At 36.8% G+C, this 14,759-nt stretch overlaps 1 protein-coding gene across 8 annotated transcripts in view; it reads right to left on the reverse strand.

Moving 5' to 3' along the window:
- The window catches only part of ROBO1 (roundabout guidance receptor 1), a 1,092,383-nt gene that overhangs the window by 90,672 nt on the left and 986,952 nt on the right, over positions 1 to 14,759 (reverse strand). For 7 of the 8 annotated variants that reach the window (XM_045286235.1, XM_045286236.1, XM_045286238.1 and 4 more), the window contains 3 exons: positions 8,065 to 8,073; positions 3,721 to 3,845; positions 805 to 976 (listed from right to left, as the gene is read on the reverse strand). In XM_045286235.1, the coding sequence (XP_045142170.1) occupies positions 805 to 976; positions 3,721 to 3,845; positions 8,065 to 8,073 (306 nt within the window). The remainder of the gene's footprint in view (positions 1 to 804; positions 977 to 3,720; positions 3,846 to 8,064; positions 8,074 to 14,759) is intronic. The other variant, XM_004706419.3, reaches the window with a different exon arrangement.

Here is a 14,759-nt window from a genome sequence, read left to right on the forward strand (position 1 = left end):
AATAAATTGTTTTGGAAATGTTGATGGCAACATATGTACAAGTGTGCTTAATACTACTGAATGATGGATTGTTATAAGATTTGTAAGAGCCCCCCCCAATAAAATGAATAATAATAATTTCTAAAAGAGTGAAAAGAATTCTGATCACCTCAATGAATTTGTTCTTAGAAGAAATAAACCACTTACTACTACAATGATTTTGGTTCTATTTTTAATTTGGTACAATGCCTTACCTTTTATGTGTATGTGTATTGGGTGTGTGTGTAAGATTTCTTCTCCTCCATTTTCAACTTCTCAAATTACACCTACCGTCCATGCTATGGTTAGGGGATTTTCTCCATCATCTTGTTTTTGTGGTTAGCATGAACTGATCATGTTTAGGGAAGCCAATACACAGAATAAAATTACATTATTAAACACAATGTCCATTACAATGTTAAATTGGATTTGGGGTTTATGAACTACACATTATATCTCTTTAAGTGAAAAGAAATGCAATTTATACTAAGAATATAAGGTAACATTTTGTTTTCAAAAGCACTGAATTTTTCTTATATATAAATATTTTGTATAAACATTCCCTTTGAAAACTGCTGCGCTTTTATTAATCTCTCTTGATGTCACAGTATAGCTAAGTGAAAATAAAGAATTTTGAACATAATCATTTCTCAACATCTTTTTCTAATTTACAGGAAAATCTAAATAAGAAATGATAGAAAGTAGGAAATAACACAAATAGTGTTGGTACTTTCTTTAGACACTACATACAAACTGGACATTTTAAAGTGAAATGTTCAACTTTACCATCAGTAACTTCCAGATATGCTTTTGTGATGATACTTCCAGCAACATTCAATGTCTGGCAGATATAATAACCCACATCAGATCGCTGGACACTAGTAATAGTGAGGTCACCAGTCTGGGAGACAGAAAACCGGCTGGATGATTGTGGTGGCTGATATGAGAAAAGCAGATTCTAGAAACCAGATTTTGGGAGAGAAGAGTACAAAAGTTAATTTCTAGGTTTCAAAATTGTGGCTATATATTCTCATGCATCCATAAATATACACATATACCCAGATACAGATAAGCTACAAATTAACACATACCCACATATTGTTGTACATACATATACACACACATACACACACACACACACACACACATATAGCAGGCTTAATGACCTAATTCATACATTACTATCATTGTTTGAGTCACTTGAAAATTTAAATAAATTCTAAATATTGTTATGTGTTTTTATAGTTACTGGTAGTCAGTCACTAATATAGAAGGATATAAATATCACTAGAGTACGATGTTTTATGTTTAACCAAATCAAAGACAAAGGCATTACTTCACAAACATATAAATATACCCAACTGTTAAAATTATAAACATTAATATCTTTAATATATAAACTAAAATTTTAAAACATTCTTACACAATATAATTATATATTATCTTGGCCCCATAACAAGTATCTCCAGCAGCTGTCCAGTACGAACCTCCAGTCATTTGTACCACAGGGTTAAGGCCTAGAGTACCTAACTGCTACTACGTCAGGATTTTCATCGATCACACACCCAATTCTCGTTCCAGTATTTAATTTGCTGTCATTGAATTTAAGAATTCACAATGGAATTTTATTTTTACAGACTGTTTTCTTAAATACAAGGGAAAAGAGAAGGCAATGTTGTTTTGTGCTACAAAATTCTCTATCAAAACAAAGTGCTTCTGGGTCAATTTAGAGGAAGTGTATATTTACTTACCTACAAAAGTGTAGCGTGTCATTGGTTAACATGCAATACAGAATATCCATTTTAATTTTCTCATTGAATAAAGTTTCCTTTTAAGACAAGTTTTACCTATTCCATTGAGTTTATTCTAATTCATAGAGTTTGAAGTCTCTATGGGAGCAGACAGCTTCATCTCTCTGTCTCACTGAGTGGTTCTGAACTGCTGATTCAGCCTTACCCGACAGAACCTTTTACCACACAGCATTGCATAAACGTGCATATATGACCAATGGCTACATATCCAATACCATGAAAGAAACTAAGTCAAAGTATAATAATTGTTTGAAAATGTGATCTTTAATTTAAATAACTTAAATGAGACGCTTAACCATAACTCTGTTCATAAGAACTACAGCCTTACTACCACAGCTACAGGATTTTCTTCTGTATCACTGACCCAATCCTACAGGCTCCATGTGAACACTGTGCTCTTTGTGGTATTTAATCGGCTATCCATCATTCAGCAAAGTTAGACCTTTGAGGCCAATGAACTGGATAAACGCTACTAAGACTCGAAATATGTATCCAAGTGATGCCCTCCACACCACAATCAAGTAAATATTATCGAACAATGTGAAAATAAAAGTAAACATGATAGTATGAGTTGTAGAGATTATTAATTAGTCAAGTAAAGTACCTGTCTATTATTTAAAAGAAGAGATCATTTGAAGCTAGAGCCTGAAACTAAGCAGCAAGGTTGATTTCAGCAAAAAATAAGCGAGGAATAATTGCATTAGAAAACAACGGGATAAAGAGAGTAGTACAGCAAACACTCTCTCTCTTTAAAGTAGCAAATGGTGCCCTGATGGCAGGCAGGGTTACTGAGGTGCCCAGCTGGCATGGTGCTCTCTACTTCTGCCAAGGTTTAAATCGTGGACGCCTACGGGGCAGTTCTACCCTATCCTCTAGGACAATGCCGCAAACCTGTAACACACTTCCTCATGCTGTGGTGACCCCCCCAACCATAACATTATTTTTATTGCTACTTCATAACTGTAATTTTGTTACTGTTATGAATCGGGCGACCCCTGTGAAAGGGTCGTTCGACCCCCCCCCCCCCAAGGGGTCATGGCCCACAGGTTGAGAACCGCTGCTCTAGGGTCACGGCAGTTTGGAATTGACTGAACTGCCCTTGTGATGGCTTGTTTTGCTTTCATTAGAAGAAAAAGTCAGGAAGAGGGACTAAGGAACATGATGAAATGATTAATTTCCTTTTAATGGTAAAACTGCACAAGAAAAAATGTGTTAACCAATGCCCAAGCTGAACTTAGTATGAGGAGTGTACTTGCACACACTAGAAAATGCTGGTTCATAAAGTCTTAGACCGTACAGTTTCACAGAAAATGATGATTGTATGTATGATAATTTCTAAAGCAGTAGAGCGTATTTAGCATGGAACCTCTATTGAAGAGAAATACTATACTGTTTGGTGATCCCGAGGAAACTTTAGAATCATGAAGGTTACAGAGAAACTGTGCTGAGTAATTATCATCTCTGTTTTCAATATGAATACATTTCTTTTAGCATGTAATTCCAGACCTGAGGAATAGAAGCGAAGAGTAATTCAACTGTGTTGCGAAAAGGGAATAATTTCATTTTTTTTAGCAGAATTGGAAGTAAAAGTAAAAATTACACAGTAAAAGAACTACTGGACCTACCACTAAAATGTGCTAAAACCTAATAGGACTCTTGCTTTGGGAGAATGCTACAGAATCTCATTCATTAAATGACCCTGTAGAATCAGGGTATCTGGGCGTTTCTGTCACAGTTGTATGACTATATAATACAAAGGTGCCTCACAATTGTCTGTGTTAAAACGGAATTAAAGATGATGGAATGTTTCAAAGACATTTTGGAAACCCACCTTCTTTCTCCTGTATCTGGGACCCATCTTCGTTGATTAAAAAAAGAGAAAAGGCCGTACCTGACTCCCCTCTCTCCTCCAAAAAATTGCTGGTTGTGGGTTTCCAGTTGCTTCGCACTGAAAAGTTACAGTTCGCCCCATGGCAACCACCTGGTCCCGGGGCTTGACCACAAAATGTGGAGGTTCTAAAGGAAAAGAAGCAAATTACATTCAGATTAAAAGCATCCGGTTATTATGCTAATTGAGACAACGTACTGCTACCCCAAAGGTTGTCTTTATTTTATACAACATGTTTGGCACTTGCATACATAATGTGCCAATTCTGATCCTGATTTTGACACTAACTGTTGAGTGCCTATTTCTAGAAGGGAACAGGGTGGTTTTATGAAGAGGCTTTTATTACTTGACCTTCAAAGATTAACCTCCATATTAGAAAGGATTCTTGAATTACAATCTGACCCTTTACATTCATAGTACACCTGAAATTGTATGAATATGGACTATCGTTTTCCATTTTAAGGGTGAATGGACTTTAATCATATACACAAGGACCCCCTGATGCAGACAGGTCCTAAAATTACTTTAATTTAACTCAAAAGCTCCTGAAATGCTACCATGCAAATTATAACCATTTACAATCTTCACTCCAATTACTTGAATAGAAATGAATTTAAAGCAATAGCAGAGTCGAATGCCTCCTTCATTTACATAGGCAAGGGCATGTTCAAACAGAATATATATGGAAATGAAGGCAAATTTGAAACATCTGCTCATCCTGACATTATAAATACTGCCAGCTTTGTCCAAACTGTTTGATTTATACAGACTTAAATGGCCACTTCATCCGGCAGTAAATAGAGTGTCAGAAAATTGTGTCAGTTACATTGAGAGCAATGGCAGCTGAACACGTTCGGTGTGCTGACAGAGGGACCCCAGGAAAAGAGGGCGGGGTGCTTGTTTTGGGGTTGCGCCTTGTGCTTGGAAAAACGTGTACTGAATGTAAGTCTTTTTACTTACTGTTTACACTTTTCAAATTCATTCCTTATCAGCTGTCTGAAGTACCTAATTATTCTTCTCTCCTGTCTCAGTTCAGATTGGAGCGAGCATTTCAAGGAAGATGTTGTAAGTTTTTTACAAGACAGGGTTATTCTAATCCACCTTTTTTTAAAGCTTTCCCATTATTTCTAACCTTTGCTTTAAAAGAATCTTTAGTTAGTGTGTCAGACACTGAGGAAATGCCTTAGGGTGAATATAAACCAAAATTTATTTTGAACTTATGCCTATAAATCGTAATTGCCACAACTCGGCTCACAAGGACAGAATTTCTTGGTTAATGCAGGTCAACACAAACTACTTGGAAGTATAATTTTCTCTTTCTTAAAATATCTATAGCTATATATAGATAGATATAATCCCACTGCCATGCAATCAATTTTGACTCACTAATATGATTTCTGAGACTGTAAATCTTGGCAGGAGCAGACAGCCTCATCTTTCTCCTGTGAAGAGGCTAATGGGTTTGAACTGTTGACCTTGAGGTTAACAGCCTAATGCCTAACTCACAGCACCACCAAGGCTGTGGGTGGTGTGTGTGTGTGTGTGTGTGTGTGTGTGTGTGTGTGTGTGTGTACAGATGTACAAACAGGTCAGATTTAAACATTAAAATAATTTAATACATGTTCCTTATGTAGCGATTGCACTATAAACTTTTTATTTCAAAAAAAAGAAGGGAGGGAGACATTTTCTTTAATTTGTATGGCAGTAAAGCTGAAGAAAACAATTAGGTCTTCTAACTTCTAGATTAGTATGACTTATTCTAACTCCTCCTCCCATTTTATTGAGGGTTAGTAGAAATTATACCATTTGACTAGAAAATTATAGGAGATCTGAAAAACCAGGGCAGACACTTTCCACTGTCCTGTAACTTACAAGAAGAAAGTTAGAGAGCATAGTTTAGGATCAATTTAGTAACGCTGAATTTCTAGCTTGTAATTTTTTTCTGAACTGTGATTGTAATTGAGTGGTTTGCTCATGAATTTAGTAAGCACTCTATTATCCAGGTATAATAATAGGCATATGCATCCTCGCTTCAGGATTTTCCTCTACTGCACATGCACACAGGAGCACCCAATTTCTTAGTTAAGGTTGGAGTAAGTGACACACAAATTGGATAAAAAACCAAAAGAGGTCTGCCTGGATAATAATATAATCCAGAATAGATTTTGATTCGTTTCAATTAGAAGAAAACCAAATGATTAATTAAATGAATGGGGAAATATGGCTTTCCAATATGCAGGGATTTGAGTTGGAAAATATAAATGCTCAAACCACTTAGTCAAGTAAAACCTTCGGGTGGTCTCTTTCCTAAATCTCAGAGGCATGTCTAATAGCATGGGCCAGAATCTACATTTCTTTTATAAAATGCCAACTCTCCTCAAACCTCAAAGACTTATTTTGGAAAGAGGGATACAGACCCTTATGCTAGCTACATTTAGCCTGCAGCAATGCTTCCATGCAGGATATTTGTCTGGAAATGAATTTACTACCGTTTGTAGGCATATCTGTGAGCCAACGCCAACAGTGACATCAGTCACAAAATACCAGAAAAGTGTCTGTAAAAATACATTTAAAAAGATACCTCTATCTTTTAATCAACCAAGTTGAAAAGGCCATTTGTACTATGCAGATATTTTATTTTTATGATCATAAATTAGAAACTTTTAGAAAGAGTATCTAAGTCTGGTTTAATTAAAGAACATAATCATATTATGGAATATCACACATGTCAATCTAGAAAAGCCAGAAAAGTAAAGAGGAAATAAATAGGTAAAGTCAATCATAATTGTACCTTGCACCTTGGATGGCATTCTTTTAAAATATTCTTCCATAATTTTAATGTATCTTTAATGACACATATATGGATATATTATTTAATACCAACTGTATCAAATGTACATTGTTTCTAATTTTCAGTATTGAAAAATGTGGTTAGAATACCAATTTTCTCACAGTATATTCAGAAGTTATTAACTTAAGGTAAAGATGCAGGTCAGAGATCTAGCACCTGCAACAGTTACAAAGAGGCTGTTATGTATCTCAACAGTAGTTCAGCATTGATATTCTGTGTTGTGAGTCTGGGGTTCAAATTACTGTCATATTTCTATGAAATACTGGTTAGAAGAAATGTTTATATGCTGGCAACATATTTTTAAGTTTTGTTAATAATCTTTCTAATCTGTGTAGGCATTTTTGTTATTGTATCAATATTTGGAATTTTTGTTATTTTATCAATATTTTACATTTTCATGTCAAAGACCGATAATTTTCTTTAAGGTTGTTTTTTTCATGTGGTTATTTACGATGTCTGCCTCAGCTCAATTTATATAAGTAGTTGACCTCTATGTTTAATAATACTTTTATGTCTTTCCAATTTTCATGTTAACATTTCATTCTGCCTGTTTCCTTATACGTGGGGATCATGCAGGAAGGCTGTTTTCCTTTGCCAACAGTTAGGTTTGCATTGCCATTACTGAACAGTGTTGGCTCTTTGTAGTAACACAAACCACTGTTTAAAATAGATTCCAAACATTTTAACTTAATAAATAGCAAGATCAATTCTATTGATGGTTAAAGCTATTTTCTGGCAAACGACTTACTAGACTTATATAAATTCCTCCCAAAATAATTATCTAGCAACATGAAAAAGTGAATGGACCTTCCCAGTTTGTGATCATCAGTGCTTAGACACCTGTTAGCTTGCTGAATGATATGGGGACAATAGTTTTTCCAAGCACATCTGGTGAACTTTGGATGCTTTGTGTGATTGTTTCTGAGATACAATGCAATGAATCTGACACATCGAAATGAAAATAGGTGCAAACAGCTCTATGTGCAAGGCTATCCACATGAGGTGCTTTAATGATTATCCTCGAACCCACATCATTACAAAACCCCAGATAGACAGACATGGATTTGTAAACATTTTGAGCAAAAACCAAAAATACCAAATTGTTGTCTGGGGTACCCGTTTCTGTTTCTTGTCGCTTTTTTAGCTTTTTTTTTTTTTTAATAAGATATTCGTTGAATTCGTATTTAACTGAGATATGGTCCAATCACTTTTTCTAACCACTTAACTAAAAATGAAGAGTAAAGAAATAAAAGGATGCAGTTGTTAGATCATTTAATAAGACATACAATTAGCAACCCCATTACCTTTACTCTTTGTCACAGTTACCCATACTTCCTGCCGATTTAGGCTGTGCAGTCTGTCTTTGTGGCCAAGGACAAGTGAAACATGGAGCTGATTGGTTGAAGGGCATAGAAGGGTATGGATGGAAAGGGGAAGAGAAGTTCCCGTCACAGTGACACGGTGATTAGAAGATGGCCAATAAAATGTCAACTTACCAGACCCAACTAAAACAAAACAAAAAAGAAAACATGGAATAAATAAAAAAGAAAATGAAGCAGAACACAAACCAAAACTGAAGTCATAAGACTCGACTTAACAATGATTTTAAAAAAAATAAAGAGCACATTCATATTTGGATATATGACTTATACTTTCCACAAATGAATATTTGTTAGCATTTTCTGTATTACCATGAACTATTGAAGAAAAAATAGAAATGAATCTTAAAATCTAACATGATTAAATGGCAGAGCTACAATGAATGATAGTGGTAAACATTTTTCAATGATTATATTTTGCTACGAGATGACAAAGTTAAATAAGTACATGCATGAGCTTAACAGGAAGGACTATGAATCCCAGGTGCTAATGCTACATGAGAAAGAAAAACCAAAGATCTTAATCACGGATCTATTCATTGTTGAAAGGTTTACCCTGGCAGCGGTATCCTACGAAATCAATGCTTCTTAAGTAGAATATGTATACAAATCACCAGTGATCTTGCTATAGTACAGATTCTGATTTCATTGGGTCAAGGGTAGGGCTTGGGATTTTGCACTGCTGAGAAGTACCCAGGGAATGACTACACAACTGGTCCATGAGTATCACTTAAGTAGCTAGTCTGTTGAAAGGTATCACATTTAAAGTTTTGCCTATTTTTAATTGAGGAGATAAACAAATCAAATGGATTAGTTGTGAAAAGTGGAGAAAACTTTATAATCCTAATTATAAATCATACTTACATTACCTTTTTCAATACTGAAGCACTGGATATTTTAATACAGAAAGAGCAAGTTATGCATATTTAAGATACTTGAAAATGAACTGTTTTGCTTCTTTATTACAGAAACAAAGGCAATTACTGTCAAATGCTGAACATTTGTATAATGGTCCAGTAGACACCTACAATATATTTTACTCAAATAAATAACTCCCATATATCTCAGCAAGTCAAAATTAATTACACATGCTGGACAATAAATGATGTTTAAATAAATGAAGGAAGCCGAGGGTTGCCACTGGGAAATGGTGTAGTTACAATGTAAAAACAAAGTTCTTTTGAATATTGTTACTGCTTCTGCATAATTTACAGGTAACTCACAAACTGTTTAAATTGCCTTCGAAGTGGCTAAAATAATTGTCTTTTTTCTTTCACTCTAAAGAAGACATCTTTAGCTTAAAATTTTCATTCATTTGGTTAGAAAAGCTCAAAATATAGATCGCTCTAATTTACCAGGTTTAATTTTTTTATAACATCAACAACGATTCTATTCTGTTTCTACCATGCAAAGAGAGAGGAGAAATTTTATTTTATTGACATGACAAATAAGGCATCTTTTAAATAACAGGGGAAAAAATTAGAAAGGACAAGAGAGATCATCTAACTTTAAGTGTAGTATAACAGGGTTAATGTAATTCTGCTTAAAAACAATCATAGAATTATCTTTTGAGGTGATCGATAAAAATAAAACGAATCTCATTACACTGAAGTACTTAAAACTGAGCCCCATTTAAGGTCACAAAAGAGTTACTTGCTGATGCAGAAAGTGACTTGGGGCTGCTATGTGAATGGTTGGGGTTTCAAGCCCACTCAGGAGGATCCAGGAAGAAAGTTCAGCAGTTCTAACTCCCCCAAACCGAGCATTCAAAGCTCTGCCGAGGATAGTTCTAACTAAAACATAAAGGGCTGCCCAGGGATTGTTCTGATGACAACTTTTTCATATAACAATATCAAAGTTATGATTCCCAAATATTTCTGGTCATGACTTTCTGTGAATTAAAATGAGCAACATTTCCAAAGTATCCAATATATTACACAAAAGAAATGACTGGAAAACAGCCTATCAAAGAAGTTCCCATGATTCTCGTTATTTATACATTTGTTAGTTGTTTTCCCAGGAAGTGACAAGAGTAGAAATTGTATATTACCTAAAATGTACTATATATAGAACATCAGGATTCTACACTGGACATCATATAAATTGGCAAGCCTAATTCAAGGACAGCTTATAGTCTATTAAGGACTATACAGTTATCAAGGGACATTATCTGACACAGATGCTCCTAAAACATCAGAGGTTTCTGGGAGACTCCTATCTTGAATGATCATTCAAGCTTTTAACAAGCGTGCTTATCAGTAACTGATTCTTCTTATCTGAATGAAGCCCTGTCTGTCACAATTTAACCCCACTGTTATTTGTTTTAGGGTCAGTAAACATATCTATGCCAACATGATGGTCCACTTAAAATCCTTTTCCTCTGTGGAAGGAAACAATCACCAGTACTTTCTCATCAAGAAGAAATGCTAATAAATTCTTTCGGTCTCTCTCATCCTCAGTTTTCCACATTTCTCTGAAGGGCGGGTCAAATGGCTTTCTTTCCATACATAAAACATGGGACCAGGTAGTGCCTGGATTACCCCATGACACATACCCAGAAAGAAAGAGCGGAGAGCTAAGTGACATGAGCCTGTTCATTCATTCATTCATTCATTCACGACCATCTAAAGCTCCTGGGTGTGGGAGGTTCTCTCTGTCTTCCCCATCTTGCTTCACAACTTGCTCCTTTTCACTCTCAAAGCTCAGAGCAAGTCCATCCAAATTCTTGTCTGCCTCTTCTCTCATAAAGCCATAAAGCCATAAAATGCTAGAGCTGGAAGTGACCTTAACATTTATCAGTCTAACCCCTCCTTTGGACAGCAGCAACCCCAGATTGTTAAGCAAACGTCTCAAGGGCACAGATGGCTGACCAAGGCCTAGTGTCCAAGTCTCTTGACTAAATACAGGGCACTGTACAAAGTTTCCTACTGCTTGATCAGTTTGGAGAGAAAGATAAGCAATAAGCACCAAAAATATTTTATTTGACCTATAACTTAACAAATTATTTAGCCCAGGCAGATACAAATTTCTTTTAAAGAATTCTTCGTGATAATAAGACAATGTTGTAAGAATATTTAGCAATGTGCTTAAAAAACCAAATAAGGGAAGCCAACCAACCAACCGAGAAAACCTCCTATTTCTTCTATAAAGAAGAAAGCATTACAAACCCTTGTCATATTCAAAGGAGAGCAGTCAGAAAGATGGTGAATGTTTTGGAGTGAAAAAAAATTATAGGGAAACGCGAGGTAAACACCCCGCCTGCCCCCGCCCCACTACCCCTCCCAGAAAAGTCTGAAGAAAATGAGCTAGCTGAACAGATACTTAAAAACAGTCCTTAGATTAGGGTCTAATAAATACAGGGCCCGGCCAGTCTTGATAACTACTTAGGCTAGACGAAAAGGAGATAATGGGCCTAAATAATAGCTCAAAAGACTTGGAGAACATATAGTGAAGAAGCAGTTAACAGTAAAGGTCACTGAACTGTGAATTGGTTACCCACTGTGATGTCTCCAGAGGTCTTTAAAAGTGGGATTTATTTCCATTTGGCCACAACAGTTTACATATCAGCCTGTCTGGTAAAGGGATAGAGTTGTTGAGTTTTAAAGTGCTTTCTGCAGTATGATTTTAAAAGAGGGAAACGCAGATGCAAAGTAGGATAAGGGTTATATCCCTAGACCCAACCCCACCCCAATTTTCCCTTCAGATTTGAATAGAAATGTATGCTAATTTCAGTAGACACCAGTACATTTCAAGTGGGAAAAAAAGCATACATTTTCATAATATTATGGTTTAGATTTTGGTACTTAGATATTACGACTTGACTTTTTGTTACATAGAGGCAAATTCCATCTTGCCATTACAAGTTAAAGAAAACAGCAGCTTGATTCTTCAGTCTGAACAAAAGGCCACATAAGTACTTTGTCATGGCAGAAGACTGCCACAGTATTTAGATAAAAAATAATGCAAGCATTCGTGTAGAAGCTTAGCAGTCTTAGAAGAAGGAAGCGTGGTGGTGCTGTGGTTAAGTGCTCGCTCAAGTGCTGACAGAAAGGTCTGTGTTTGGAATGTACCAGGCTAAGCCTGGGAAAAGGACATGCCAGGCATAAGGCTTCCACGAGCCTCTGCTCTCAGCATTGGAAGCCTTATGCGGCAGGGTTCTCGGTCCTATAGCGTCCCTACGAATTGGAATCAATTCTATGGCAACGAGTGTGTTCATTTGTTTTTGGTTAGGCCAAATGTTATTAGTAAATATCAGAGAAGAGGAAATTTCATGAGCGGGTTACAAATTCAGCCACCTTGACTATATAACCCATTGATCTTAGTATTTATGTCGGTAGCGAAATGATAATGAACCCTTAGATTGATGTGATTTTCTTTTTTTGTGAACAACACAGGTCTCAATTAACAGGACTGACAATAGAGTTGTTGATACTGTATTCCATAAAAATAAGAATATGAAGCGAGTGGTAATATATGGGGAAAAAAACCCACTTTTCTTGGTAAAGAAGAACACTCAAAAATCTACGTGGTGAAGCTATCTGCATATTACCTGACAAGCCCAGTCATTAGTATGCTGAAGCTGAACATGATATCACTACCAATTAACAACACTTAAGATTTTAACACTAGGCATCACTTTTCTTTTGGGGAAAAGATTTATCTTAAAAGGCTGTCATTATGTCTTTCAACTCTGCAGACATAGAGTTGAAAGGGAGCATCTTAGAATATATTTAGTGGGTATATAAAATACTATGACCTTTCCCCTCCATTCAAATCCCTCACCTAATCCTGTGGGTCAGTGGTTCTGGGGGCAGTTTGCGCTGCCATAGCCAAGGGTGCAGTGTGTGTGTGGTGGGGAGAAGCCGGGCACTGGTGCACTCTGTGTAGTGCGCAGACTAGGACTCAGAATGAAGCAGATTCAAGTCCAAACGTCTTTAGTGCCAAGGTTTAAATACTCTGTTGTGGAAAATTAGTTCAATTTCAAGCATAACACAATAGTAAAGCTATTTATTTCATACCTTCAATATGCACAAAACCCCGGGGACAATGCCTTCCGTATTGTAGTAGCTGCTCAGGAAAAGGTTCTTCCTTCCCCTTTTAGAAATCTCCACCTTTCTCACAAAATCTTAACGATTCAATGGAGCGAGCTATTTACTTACGAAAGAGCCCGGGAATGAAATGTAACTCCCCAGAAATCTCTGTGTAAGGGGACAGTCTGTTGGCCAAAAGCCCATGGCCTCAGGTTCCCCTTCCTCCTTCCAACAACATCCAGGCCTTGAAAAAACTACTTCCATCCAGACCGAAAGTTTAGCAGCAAGATTTCAAAGATACAATGGCTCACGCAAGATTTGGGGTATAAAATCAAGTGAGAGAAGCCCCTTCTCTGTTCTCTCAATAAGGCGTTAATGGAAAACACATGCTAATAGAAAGCTTCCAGCCCATCTATCGGAGGTACCTTCGCCTGGGGATGACTGGCAAAGGTAGGCCCTCTTCACTCAGCCCTTCACCAGGGCACAAATGAAGGCATGAAGAGTCATCAGCTCCACCCAAACAACCTTGAGTGGCAGGAGCAGGGATTAGACATGGATCCACATGTGTCCTCATGTGCACTCTGTGTCTTTTTGTGGGAAAAAAAGCCCCTTTCCACATGCTAACTTCTACTATATTCAGAATTTGATATCCAGGTACCAATCAATTGTGATTGGTACCCTGTTTCTAATGGCTTTCTAATTAGAGACAAACTGTGCATGTCCCATACTCTGACAATGCACATGCCAACGACACAGAGGAACTCAACATTCTCTGACAGTTAATATTGCAAGAAAATTAGGCCATTTCTCTCTCTGCTCCTTAAGTTATATAAACCATGGTCAAATCCATAGCTTTTATTACTTATTTCTAGATTTCATCTTATTTTAAATCATTATTTTCAAAACTAACAAATTATGAACTTCGATGACTACTCACTGGTGAAAGCTATCTACTCTTGCTTTTATTCTAATTCAAAATCCAAAATGGGTGGGTGGGTAAGGGGGTTAGGGAAGGAGATACAATGATGATTGTTATACATTGAATTCTCTATTCCCAAAATAGAGGTCAACTTGGCTGAGGCATGATTCTCAGTGATTTGACCATTATGCACAGATGGGCCGTGTAATATTTATAGGTTAATTATCAAGGTAGCAGAAAGACATTGGGCCTCTACTCAAGTCCTCCAACACAAGACACTTTGTTCTAATAACCTGGCATTCTGTGATGCTCACCTCCCCCACACGATCGCTGAAGACAAATGTGTGCAAAAGCTAATGTGGTGAAGAAAGCTGATGGTTCCTGGCTATTACAAGATACAGCATCTGGGGTCTTAAAAACTTGAAGTTAAACAAGCTGCCATCCAGCAGGGAAGCAACAAAGCCCACATGGAAGAAGCACACCAACCAGTATGATCACAAGGTGTCGTTGGTATCAGGTATCAGAAGACCCCAAACAAACAATCACATTGATGTGAATGAGGGGAGTCGGAGTGGAGACCCAAAGTCCATCTGTAGACAATTGGACATCCACTCACAGAAGGTCACAAGGATGGGATGAGCCAGCCAAGGTGCAGTATAGTACTGATGAAACATACAATATTCCTCTAATTCTGTAATGCTTCCTCCTCCTCACTATCATGACCCCAGTTCTACCTTAAAAATCCAGCTAGACCAGAGCATGTACACTGGTACAGATAATAGCTCTCAACACACAGAATGCAGGAGGGATAATCCCCTCAGGACCAATAATGAGAGTAGTGATACCATGAGGTGGGGGGAGAA

The sequence above is a fragment of the Echinops telfairi genome, unplaced genomic scaffold (assembly GCF_000313985.2).
Source record: "Echinops telfairi isolate 266 unplaced genomic scaffold, ASM31398v2 ScPeMD7_6;HRSCAF=24_1, whole genome shotgun sequence".
In the NCBI taxonomy this organism is placed as follows: Eukaryota; Metazoa; Chordata; class Mammalia; order Afrosoricida; family Tenrecidae; genus Echinops; species Echinops telfairi.